Source organism: Mandrillus leucophaeus, unplaced genomic scaffold (genome assembly GCF_000951045.1).
Source record: "Mandrillus leucophaeus isolate KB7577 unplaced genomic scaffold, Mleu.le_1.0 Scaffold578, whole genome shotgun sequence".
NCBI lineage: Eukaryota > Metazoa > Chordata > Mammalia > Primates > Cercopithecidae > Mandrillus > Mandrillus leucophaeus.
The window spans coordinates 1061860-1074511 of NW_012106230.1; the positions used below are offsets into that span (position 1 = coordinate 1061860).

The 12652-nt window shown below is 49.1% G+C and overlaps 1 protein-coding gene across 1 annotated transcript; it reads left to right on the forward strand.

Moving 5' to 3' along the window:
* Nucleotides 1-685: 685 nt before the first annotated feature.
* Nucleotides 686-4568, forward strand: APLNR (apelin receptor). Its single transcript, XM_011998706.1, has 2 exons — nucleotides 686-2359; nucleotides 4287-4568. The coding sequence occupies exon 1, from the start codon at nucleotides 1147-1149 to the stop codon at nucleotides 2287-2289; it is 1143 nt and encodes a 380-aa protein (XP_011854096.1). The 5' UTR covers nucleotides 686-1146; the 3' UTR covers nucleotides 2290-2359; nucleotides 4287-4568.
* Nucleotides 4569-12652: the final 8084 nt, after the last annotated feature.

Here is a 12652-nt window from a genome sequence, read left to right on the forward strand (position 1 = left end):
TTTCACCTACCACATGCCAGGTACTGTGTTATGTTCGTGCTTGGAGAAGAAGAAAAGCAAACAATCAACTGTAGCAGAATTCACTTTATTTCCTTGGGCAAAACATTGACCTTGTTGGGACTTTGTTTCCTACAGATTTAATGACTTGTTTAGAGATAATTTTGTCCTGGATTTCTTCCATCCTGTGACTACCTTCAACCTTCAAAAGCATCCTGTGCCATCTGCAAACTGCAAACTGCAGTCTACACTAGTGTAGGGGGATTTCTCTAGAAACCACAGAAGTTCTCAAGGGAGGGTCAAAGCCAAGGGGTAGCGAAAGATGAAGCCAGAGGCAAAGTAGGAGAAGACCCTCCTGTGACACCTGGTCTGGGTGGGAGCTGGGGGTGCAGGAAGGGAACCAGGGGGCCAGACCTGCCTGCCAGGAGGGCCTGCCAGATGCCCTGACGATCCTGCGAAATCTTACACCCTCTTTGCTCCCTACCAGCCCTGGCTCCAGCTCAGGCTGGATTGCAATCTGCATAATGTGTCCTATTTAGATAGGATGGGAGGGGGTGAGAACAGGAGGGCGGAGAGCACTGAGGAGGGAGTGCCCTGAAGGGCAGGCAGGAAGTGGTGGCCAGAGGAAAGTGGAGGGATGGAGGCTGGGGTGAAGGTGGGTGGCAACCAGAAGGGGGAGGCGGGGCCAGGAGAGCAGACTTGCAAAACCACAGATAATGTTCAGCCCAGCACAGTAGGGGTCAATTTGGTCCACTTGCTCAGTGACAAAAAAAAAAAAAAAAAAAAAAAAAAGTGGGCTGTCACTTAAAGATTTTGACTCACAAGAGAGGGGCTGGTCTGGAGGTGGGAGGAGGGAATGACGAGTCAAGGAGGAGACAGGGACGCAGGAGGGTGCAAGGAAGTGTCTTAACTGAGACAGGGGCAAGGCAGGAGAGGGTGGAGGAAATTCTGCAGGAGACAGGCTTCCTCCAGGGTCTGCAGAACCCAGAGGCAGCTCCTCCTGAGTGCTGGGAAGGACTCTGGCCATCTTCAGCCCTTCTTACCCTCTGAGGCTCAAGCCAGAAATTCAGGCTGCTTGCAGAGTGGGTGACAGAGCCACGGAACTGGTGTCCCTGGGACCCCCTGCCCGTCTTCTCTCCACTCCCCAGCATGGAGGAAGGTGGTGATTTTGACAACTACTATGGGGCAGACAACCAGTCTGAGTGTGAGTACACAGACTGGAAATCTTCGGGGGCCCTCATCCCTGCCATCTACATGTTGGTCTTTCTCCTGGGCACCACGGGCAACGGTCTGGTGCTCTGGACCGTGTTTCGGAGCAGCCGGGAGAAGAGGCGCTCAGCTGATATCTTCATCGCTAGCCTGGCAGTAGCTGACCTGACCTTCGTGGTGACGCTGCCCCTGTGGGCTACCTACACGTACCGGGACTATGACTGGCCCTTTGGGACCTTCTCCTGCAAGCTCAGCAGCTACCTCATCTTTGTCAACATGTACGCCAGCGTCTTCTGCCTCACCGGCCTCAGCTTCGACCGCTACCTGGCCATCGTGAGGCCAGTGGCCAACGCTCGGCTGAGGCTGCGGGTCAGCGGGGCCGTGGCCACGGCCGTCCTGTGGGTGCTGGCCGCCCTCCTGGCCATGCCCGTCATGGTGTTCCGCACCACCGGGGACCTGGAGAACACCACCAAGGTGCAGTGCTACATGGACTACTCCATGGTGGCCACTGTGAGCTCGGATTGGGCCTGGGAGGTGGGCCTGGGGGTCTCGTCCACCACTGTGGGCTTCGTGGTACCCTTCACCATCATGCTGACCTGTTACTTCTTCATCGCCCAAACCATCGCTGGCCACTTCCGCAAGGAGCGCATCGAGGGCCTGCGGAAGCGGCGCCGGCTGCTCAGCATCATCGTGGTGCTGGTGGTGACCTTTGCCCTGTGCTGGATGCCCTACCACCTGGTGAAGACGCTGTACATGCTGGGCAGCCTGCTGCACTGGCCCTGTGACTTTGACCTCTTCCTCATGAACGTCTTCCCCTACTGCACCTGCATCAGCTACGTCAACAGCTGCCTCAACCCTTTCCTCTATGCCTTCTTCGATCCCCGCTTCCGCCAGGCCTGCACCTCCATGCTCTGCTGTGGCCAGAGCAGATGTGCGGGCACCTCCCACAGCAGCAGTGGGGAGAAGTCAGCCAGCTACTCTTCGGGGCACAGCCAGGGGCCTGGCCCCAACATGGGCAAGGGTGGAGAACAGATGCACGAGAAATCCATCCCCTACAGCCAGGAGACCCTTGTGGTTGACTAGGGCTGGGAGCGGAGAGAAGCCTGGTGCCCTCGGCCCTCCCCAGCCTTTGCCCTTGCTTTCTGAAAATCAGGTAGTGTGGCTACTCCTTCTCCTATGCACATCCTTTAACTGCCCCCTGACTCCTGCCCCGCCCTGTCCTCCTCTACTGCTTTATTCCTTCTCAGAGGTTTGTGGTTTAGGGGAAAGAGACTGGGCACTACGGACCTGACCTTGCACAAGCTGTTTAATCTCACTCAGCCTCAGTTTCTCCATTGGTATGAAATGGGGGAAAGCCATATTGATCTTAAAATGTTGAAGCCTTAGTCTGGACTCAATAAAAGCTTGTTTCCCTCCGCTGCTTTCTTAGATCTGCAACCATCTTTTCTCCCTCCTTTCCTTGTAGTTTTTCCCGCCAACACTCTCTGCAGCTGTCGCTCCTCATCCCTGCCTTCTGGCACCAATCCCCTCCTATAGCTCATCCCCCCTCCGTCCATCCCTCCTTCTCCCCTGTCTACGTTCTTGTTCTGAAGGGCTACTAAGGGTTAAGGATCCCAAAGCTTGCAGAGACTGACCCTGTGTAAGCTCTCTATCCTGTTTTCTGAGTGTGAGGCAGGGAATGGGCTGGGGTGGGGGTGGGCTGTGTGTCAGCAGGTAATTAGCACTCCAGCCCTTAGATATGGGAGCTCCAGAGCTTGCCCTAAAATTGGATCACTTCCTTGTCATTTTGGGCACTGGGGCTAGGGTGATTCCTACAGTTCCCCCATGGCACCACATCACTGACTAGATATGCTTTCTCCAAATTGTCTGCAGACCCTTTCATCCTTCCTCTATTTTCTATGGGAATTGGAAGGCAGCAGGGCTGATGAATGGATGTACTCCTTGGTTTCATTATGTGAGTGGGGAGTTGGGAAGGGAAACTAGAGAGAGAGGATGGAGGGGTGTCTGCATTTAGTCCAGACACTGCTTGGCTCGCTCCCCAAGTCCTTCTGTCTCTGACTTCCTGCAGAACTGTGAGCTGAAGGTTTTCCTCGTCTCCCCATCTTACCCCATCACACTGATTTCTTTCTTGGGCACTAGTACTACTTGGTGCCAAGAGTCATGTTGTTTGGGATGGAGATGCCTGCCTCGCCTCTGTGTGTTGTACTTACATGTCTATATGGACAAGCCTGGCATGAACAGCAGTGTGCCTGGATCATTTGGATGAACCCCCTCCCACCCCCTACTCCACTGCATCTCTGCTGTTCACACGTTACCCTTGGCAGGGGGTGGTGGGGGACAGGGACACACTGAGGCAATGAAGAATGTAGAATAAAAATGAATCCATCCCCCCACTGGATATGGGGGCTCCAACGGCTGGTCCGTGCTTTAGGAGAGAAGTTAATGTTTGCACCAGGCTTCCTGTAGGGAGGTTCCTCCCCAAAGCAGCTGGCGCCAAGGCTTGGGGGTGTCCTACTGAGCTGGGTTCCCGCTCCTTCTTGGGCTCCATGAAGGAAGTAAGAGGCTGGTTGAGAGCTTCCCTTGGCTCCTTTCTGGTGCCTCCCCACCTGGCTTCAAGTTTATGAGCATTGCCCTCATCATCCTTTCTTGTTCCAGGGTCAGTGGTCCTCTTCCTAAGGAGGTCTGCTTGCCATGGGCCAAAAGGCACTGGGTGGGTTTTTTCTCTTCCTACGCTCAGGATTGGACCTCTTGGCTTCTACTGGATTGGGGATCTGGGAATAGAGACTGTGATGGGGCGGATGGCATGATGTCTACACTGCCAGAGAGACCGTGAGGATGAGATTAACAGTGGGGCCTTTGTGAGCTAGAGGCGGGGAGTGTCTATTCCGGGTTTTGTTCTTGGAGGACTGTAAAAGTGAAAGACAAGACATGAGCGATGGAGATAAGAAAAGCCCAGCTTGATATGAATGGACATCTTGACCCTCCCTGGAATGGCGCCAGCTCTGGGGGCAGAGTGAGGAGGAGAGGGGAAGGGCTCCTTACAGCCTAGTCTCCCCATCTTAAGACAGCATCTTCCACAGAGTCACCTCCTCTGCCCAGAGCTGCCCTCAGAGCATCCAGTGAACACTGGAAGAGGCTTCTAGAAGGGAAGAAGTTGTCCCTCTGAGGCCCCCGTGGGTGACCTGCAGAGACTTCCTGCCTGGGACTCATCTGTGATCTGGGACAGAAGCAAAGGAGGCTGGCTGCTGTGATAACCCCTGACCTCCCCCAGTGCCTTCTTCAGAATGTCTGCGCTGTCTTCTGACCCTGTTAGTCACTGTGGTTCATCAAATAAAACTGTCTGTGCAACTGCTGTGTCCAAAGCCTCTTCTCATGAAAGTGTCTTGGGATAACCTCCAGCTTGCAAATGTTTCAGCATGGTGAGGGGGAAGCCGTCAAGAGAAGTGGGAGCTAAAAGGAGGGGGCGAAGTGAGGAGGGAGAGAGGATGGAGGAAATAGGCACCAGGAAAGGGAAAGGATGGGATTTAGGTGCAGAGAAGAAAAGGAAGAAAAGGAACAGGGTAGCAGCTAAGTGTTGTGCTCTGAAAAGCCACAGAACAAAAGGACGCACATTTTGGAGGCCAGAGCATAGGTCTGGGGAAAAATACTAGCATTTCTGGCCATGGAGGTAGACCTATTATTCATCTATCTATCCATCCATCCATCCATCCACCCATCCATCCATCCGTGCACCCATCCATCTACTCATTTATGCCTTTATTCATTTACAATCTCCTATTGATTGACTCACTTAGTATCACTTGAGTAGCCGCTGAGTTTAGACCAGAAGCTTGAATGCCTGTTCTCCAATCAGAATTGCTCTGGATGCTTTTGAAAATACCCAATTCCTGGGTGTCACCCCAGACCTATGGAGTGAGACTCTCCTTGACTCACCCCAGATATTTACAATTACTAAAAACTCTTCAGATAATTTTTTGGGACAGCCAGGCTTAGGGAATCTCTATCCAGATAGATTCTGCCCAAATTAAAGTGGGCATAGAAGACCAGAGGGTCAGAACCAGAGCCAACTGGGCTTTGGTGGTCATCTATTTGGGGGAGGGAGGAAGGGGCTGCAATGATCCTGGGATTGGCGTGGTGGTGGGGCTATTCAGTCCGGAGGTGTTTGTCATCTTCAACAATGATCTCCTGGGTATTAATAATGTTTGCAGACAATGCAAGAAAAAAATCACCATAGTAGAACTGATAGTAACAAGAGAGCTCGCATTTATGGAGTTTTGTCACTGTGCTAAGCATTTCCCAAGCATCATCTCATTTAATCCTTGCAGCCGTCCTTTGAGAGGGGGCATTTTCACCTCATTTTGCTCATAACGAAGCTGAGGCTCGGAGAGGTTAGTTAGACCTCTTGACTAAGGTCACAGACTAGTAGGTGGAAGAACGGGGCTTGGAACCAGCTGAATCTGTCTGGCTCCCAAGCCCAAAGTCCACATTCTCGACCATGGTAAGGGGATGTTTCTCCCAAAGTACAAATGAGGCAGCACCGGGTGTCTGGGAAAGTGAAATCTTCTCTGTGAGATGCATGGCACACAGTGGAGAGGGAATGGGGATGGGGAGGGAAATGATGGAGAGTACCCAAAAGACAGACGGGCGGGGGAGGAGAAGGGAGAGGGAGAAAGAAGAGAGAGAGGCGAGATAATGAAGAGAAAGATAGAGACAAGGGGAGAGAGAGAGAGAGAAACAAAGTGTGGGGAGAGAGAAACAGAGGCGGAGACAGTGAAAGAGAGATATAGAAGCAGGGATAGAGGAATCGGGAGAGAGAAAAGACAGAGAGAGGGGAGAGAGAGTGAATCAGGTAGACAGTGAAGGAGAAAGATAGAGACAAGGGAGGGAGAGAGAGGAGAGACATGGAGAAAGACAGAGAGAGTGAGAAGAGAGAGAAACATAGGCAGAGATAGTGAAAGAGATAGAGATAGAGGCGGAGGGAGGGAGAGAGGAGAGACAAACAGAAGCAAAGATAGTGTAAGAGACAGAGACGGAGGGAGAGAAGGAGAAGGGAGAGGGAGAAAGAGAGGGGAAGGAGAAAGAGGCAGAAACAGTGAAAGAAAAAGAGACAGAAAGAGGAAGGGGGAGAGAAGAGAAAGGAGAGAGGGAGATTGAGAGAGAGGGAAGAGAGAGAAACAGGTGGAGAGAGTGAAAGAGAGAGAGAGAGGAGAGAGACAGGGACAATGAGGAGAGAAAGAAACACAGACAAAGACAGAGACAGAGACCGTGAAAGAGAGGAAGAATGAGGAGAGAGAAATAGAGACAGAGAGAGACAGAGAGGTGAGGACATAGGTGGGAAGAAGAAACGGGGAGGCAGGGAGGGAGACTGAGGGCAGGGAATCAGTGCCTGCTCTTCCTCTTCTGAAACACACCTGGGAAAACCCTTTGGGAATTTACAACGGTAACAACAGGCTATTGGAGCTACTATTATTATTATTTTTACAGATGCTGTAAAAAACCTCAGCAAGTCTCCTGGGAAATCTGAGGTAAGCTATCCAAAACATGATACGGTTTTAGCCTTCCCTTGGCTGTGACAGCACTTACTAATTCACTGGTTAGTAAAGCACTTAGTAATTCACTTACTAATTCACACATGCCTTCATTTATTCACCCATTCATTCATGTGTTTGTTCCGCAAGTCCTTATTTATCACGTACGTGCCAAGCACTATGCTGGATGCAGGACCAAACGGTGAGCGGCCTCCAGCGGGCTCGCAGTCGGCTGGTGGAGGCAGACAGTGAACTGGGCGATTACAGCCCAGGATGTTGAGTTCTAAGGGAATGTGTGAAGTGTTCTAGGGCCTGTCATAGGGACAATGGAATGAATCAGGCAGGGTGTCAGGGGAGACTTTACAGCCACGGTGCCTGCCTGGAGCCTGCTCTGAAGCGTGGAGTGTGAGCAGTTAGTGGAGAAAATGTTCTGGGCAGAGGAATTGCCCACGGAGAACACAGCCCCTGTGAGGAACCGGAAAGAACACTCATCCTTGTTTTTACTCACCCCCACCCCAACTCTGGGAGGTTGGCCAGTTAGAAGCACAGAGAAAATCTTGCCCAGTTCTCATGGCATGGATGCCGAGAATACTGGGGGCTGGGACTAAAATCCAGGAATGCAGGTCTCTAGACAATTGATTGGGGGGTGTGCAGGGCTTTCTTTTTTTTTTTTTTTTTGTCACTTCCAGTTTCTTCCCTTCCTGGGTTTGAGCTATCTTCCTCTAAGTTATCTGCCAGGATCTCCTAACCAGGGGCTGGGAGGCCCAGGCCCTTTCACTCTGAGTTTGTTAAAAAGGGGCAGATGGATTCCGTGGGAAGATCCTCCCCAACTTCAGAAGCCGGGATGACCCCCAGCGCAATAAGCTTTAGACGTGACACACCTTCCTACCATCTCAACAGACACCCTGTCTGCATTCCAAGGAGTTCAACACTTGCAGGGCCTGATCTGGCAGGTCCAGCTCTTCTCAATCATTGCGCAAATACTTATAAAGTCTCCATGCACAGCGTTGGAGACAGACACAAAGATGTGACCCAGGGAGCTTGAAATCAAGTGCATAAGAAAGGAGGTTCTCAGATGCTGAGCTCACTCTAGAAGTTTCCATTTCTAGTTAGAGTGTTGGAGTATCAGTGCAGTGCTCATTTATTTATTCACTGAATCTTTTTTTTTTTTTTTTTTTCAGTGTCTGCTTTGTGCCTGGGACTGTCTTAGGAGCTGGAGATGCTGCCGTGAACGAGACACACCATCCATGCCTTCATGGACCAACTAGAAGCACCTTCTAGTCTTACTTTCTCATTGAACAGAGGGGTAAACTGAGGCCCATGGTTGGGAGGGGGAAATGATTGACACATGGTCATACAGTGGGATGGTGGCAGAAGTGGGACTAGATCTCAGGTTTCTCACTGCCAGGCAAAAGCGTGTTCTGTGACTCTAGGCTTAGAAAGGAGAGGGAGTCTCTTATTGAGAATACACAGGGCAAGTGGAGAGTAAGATCCATCATGAGCCACCAACTGGGAAGCAGGAGGGCACAAAGGTGCTTGAGGATCATTCGAGGTTTTGTTAATAAACCTTTTACTGCAGAAGAGTTTTAGATTTACAGAAAAATTGCTGATAGAATACAGAGAGTCCTCATATATTCCACACCCAGTTTCCTTTACTATTAGCATCTTAGATTAGCAGGACATGCTTGCCACAATTAATGAACCCTATTGATACCTCACTATGAACCAAAGTCCATCCTTTGTTCAGACTTCCTTACTTTAGCTCATGTTCTTTCTCTGTCCCAGGATCTCATGCAGAATACCACTTCACATTTAGTCATCATGTCTCAGACTTCTCTTGGCTGTGGCAGTTTCACAAGTTTTGTTTTTGATGACCTTGAAGGTTTGGAGGAGCATTGGTCAGGTATTTTGTCCCGTGTAGAAATATCTTTCTATGTCCATATATCAGGCACATGCTTGGTAATGAGAAGAAGCCATACATGATATACAAGTGATTCCTGCTCTTTTGGAGTTTAACAATCAATAATAAAGTGCAGTAAGCATATTGCAGAGGAAGTACAGGATGCAGAGGGGACAAACACCCATATTCTGGTCTGCACCACAAAGGGGTCCCAAGACAGGGCTAGTGCACTGGCTCAATGCACAGGCCCACGTTCAGTTCCACAGGGGTGTAAATGTCTGGCATTCTCCTACTTCCAAAGCCACCTTAGGGTGCATTTTCTTGCCTAAATAACTGGAAACCTGAGGACATGAGACAAAGGACTATTTGTGCTCAGTGAGCATCTCCCCCGATATTGTTCTGTACTTTATTACTTAGTTGTATGGCACATCTCTTGCTACTTGAGGCTGCTTCTTACATGGACAGTGGATAGTCAGAAATGGATTCCTCAAACCTACTTGAAGTACCCCACTTAGCCAGCACCCTAGTACTCCCAGCCCCTTGTTCCCTGAGCACAGGGAACAGGTCTCTAGAAAAGCCCAGATTTGGCCACTCTGTCTGGGCTCTGTATTCCTTCTCATCTCTTCTGCTCTCTGGGCAGCTCCTCTGGACTAGGGCTACATTTATGCATAGGCAGGTGCTCAAAGGATGTCTGCTTAAATAATTGAACAACTGAATAGAGAAAGTGCAAGAGAAAAGGTGAGAAAAGCTGGTTTTGCTTACAGCAAACAAGTTGATTGCTTTTAAAACAGCCCAGAAAGATGAAGTTAAGACTGGTGCTACAAGAGACACACTGGGATTGATGAGTACTAAGATTATTAACCCCTGACCCAATTAACCCAAATGTTCTGGTTCCTAAGAGCTGCCCTCTGGGAACTCAGCGACAGAACAAAGGATGGGCTGGACCATGGTCCAGGGGCTCTTCTGATCTTCTCAGTAGAATTTCTCAAATTATGGCATTGTGGCGACCTGTTCAGGGTTCATGCTGGAAACTATGTCTTCAGGTCTCTTTGGCTGGATGATGGTTTGCAAAGCTGGTTGGCTTCCTGGGGAAGTTATTGGTGAGCCAACTGGAGCTGACACTGAGTCAAACAGTTTCTGGGAATCCATGTCTGGACATCCACTGTTCATGGAGGAAAGACTTTTGTGGTGGGGGTGGGGGATGTACCGATTGAATAGAAAATAAGATCTTGGATTTCCCCCTGTATAAAAATACTCAAGGAAAACTTCTCTTCCGTTCCCTGAGAAAATCTGGGCCACATTTAAGGGCATCCAGGAGGATTTGGCAGTCTTTCTTTTGGGTCTGGAATATGTTCCTAAGGTCACTAGGTCTTCCTGTATGATAGGGATGAAACTGCCTCTGATGATAAGAGAGGGACCCAGGGAGGTGGAGGTTGCAGTGAACCAAGATTGTGCGATTGCAGTCCAGCCTGTGTGACGCAGTGATACTCAGTCTCAAAAAAAAAAAAAAAAAAGAAAGAAAGAGAAAGACTCAGACTTTTACTCTACGTGGACTGGGTCTGGTCTCTGGCAGAAAAAAGACTCTGGTAGCAGGGCTGGCTAGTGACCCAGAGTCTGAGGACTGTCACTGCAACGTGCCAGGAATGAAGATAATGGATGCAACCCTTGCCCTTAGGAAAACAGATACACTAATATGGTGGTTAGCTGGCTTCCAGGATGAGACCTGGAAGCCCTTGAGGATTCTTAGGATTCAGCTGGTTGCAAGCTCTGTACTGGGGCACTGTCAGGGTCCCTGCAAGGTGGTGGTTACTTGCTGTGCAGATAATAAGCTATTTTTCTGCTTGGAAAAAGCAACACACCAATTACCAAAAGAATTGACTAAAGATAGACAATTGCAGGCTGGAGAAGGAAGTCATTCCTACTCTCATGGTTTCAGGAGCAGCTCAGTGGGCTGACGTGAGGAATGCCGCATAATTGAGCTGCACAGAATTGTCCCTCCAGTCCCACTTCACTGGTAAAGAAAGTGGGGCCCCGGGACACTGGGCCATTGCTAAGTAGTGGTTGATTTGGCTGGCTTGGTTCTCTTGATTTTCAGGCCTGTTTACTTTCCACGTCACCAAGTTTCCTCCTTTCTATATTGTAGATGGCTTTGGAATTTGAAATGAAAAATGCAATTTTGAACCATCGTCTATAAGGGCTGACATTCTATGATTCTAAGAATGGCTAATGGTGGAATCTCAGGAATTAGAGTTGAAGACGGGCCTGAAAGGATAACTAGGATTTCGGTGACTTGAATGTGGAATGGGGGTGGTAGGAGGCATCCAGCCTGAGGAGACAGTGTGAAAGAGGGCAAGGAAGAGCATAGGAGGTCTGAGGAGCAGGTTGACTAGCTCATGTGTAGGGTATCCATACAAGGGAATGTGGAATAAAGGAGGAAGGATTAGACTGGGGACAAATCATGATGACTCATTCATTCGTTCATTCATTCATCAAATACTTGTGGAACATTTACCGTATGCCGCTCACTCAGCTAGCCACCGAGATTATAGTGATGAGATAGACCTTGTGTAGCTTAGCATTTTTGTAGGGAAAGATAGAAAATACACAGATACATAAACTAGCCATTTTATTAAATGGCCAGTTATGAAACACACTATGAAGGAAACAACATCTGAAGTAGAAAATAATATTAAGTACAACTTCAGAAATGGTGCTTAGGGTAGGCCATCTTGGAAGCTGACCTTTCTGTTGACATCTGAAGAATGAGAATGAGCCTGCTCTGTGCAAGGGAGGCTCAGAGAGTCCCAGATGCAGGAAACAGCAAATGCAGAGACTGGGAAGCAAGAAATATCATAGTAGGTTCTGGGAAGGTTGTCAGGGCAACTGGAAGGCTAGTCCCAGGAAGCCAGGCAGGGGATGGCCTGAGACAAAGACAGACAAGAAGGGGCCAGGTCATGTAGGACCTTGAAGGTTGTGGTAAGAAGTGTGACTTTATTAAATGCAATGAGAAATCATCAGAAAAAATGACACAATCTAATTTGCATTTAAAATTGTTCCTCAAGCTGTTGCATAGAGAATGAGTTGAAGGGGAGTATGAGGGAAAGCAAAGAGACCAGTTAGGAAGCTACTTCAGAGGCCAAGATGAGGGATGTTGGTGGGTCACATTAGGGTGTTTTCCACAGCGACTGGGAAGAGAGGCAGGTTTGAGCCACATTTTTGATGCAGAATGAATAGGGCTTCTGACTGCCTAGGTTTGAGTGAGTGGGTGGATGAGGGGGTGAGAAAGAAGGAATTATCCAAAGTTTCTGACTTGAGCAACTGGGAAGAGGGTGATACCACTTAGTGAGATAGGGAAGGCTGGAGAAAGAATAGCTTAGGTTTTAGCTACATCACCATATCATCCCTGAGATGTTAATAAGACATTCAAGTGGAGATGTTGAGAAGGCAGTTTGATATGTAATGGAAGAGAGGTCTGGACTGATGATAAAAATCTGAGCATCATAGAGATGAAACTGTGAAGAGTCCTACTGAGAGGTCAGATAAGAGGAAACCAGAAAATGATCCACTGGATTTGGTGACATGGGCCAGGGGTTACAATGAACTGTGTTCATAGAAGACAGACTATGGGTTGTGTTCATAGAAGACAGACAGTAGAAGACAGACTGCAGAGAGCTGAAGAGTGGATAGGAGGATTGGAGAATGCTTGTGAAAACAACTCTTTTCAACAGTTTTACCACTTTGGGAGGCCAAGGCAGACAGATCACTTGAGGTCAGGAGTTTGAAACCAGCCTGGCCAACATGGTGAAACCCCATCTCTACTAAAAATACAAAAATTAGGCAGGTGTGGAGCTAGTCAGGAGACCGAGGCATGAGAATCGCTTGAACCTGGGGGGCGGAAATTGCACTGAGCCGAGATTATGCCACTACACTCTAGCCTGGGTGACAGAGCAAGGTTCTGTTTCAGTCAAACAAACAAACAAACAAACACTCCAAAACAAAGCAGTTTTGCTGGGAAGAT

Excerpts from the sequence above, each read along its gene's own strand:
- APLNR (XM_011998706.1), top strand. The coding sequence starts at position 1,147 with ATGGAGGAAGGTGGTGATTTTGACAACTACTATGGGGCAGACAACCAG.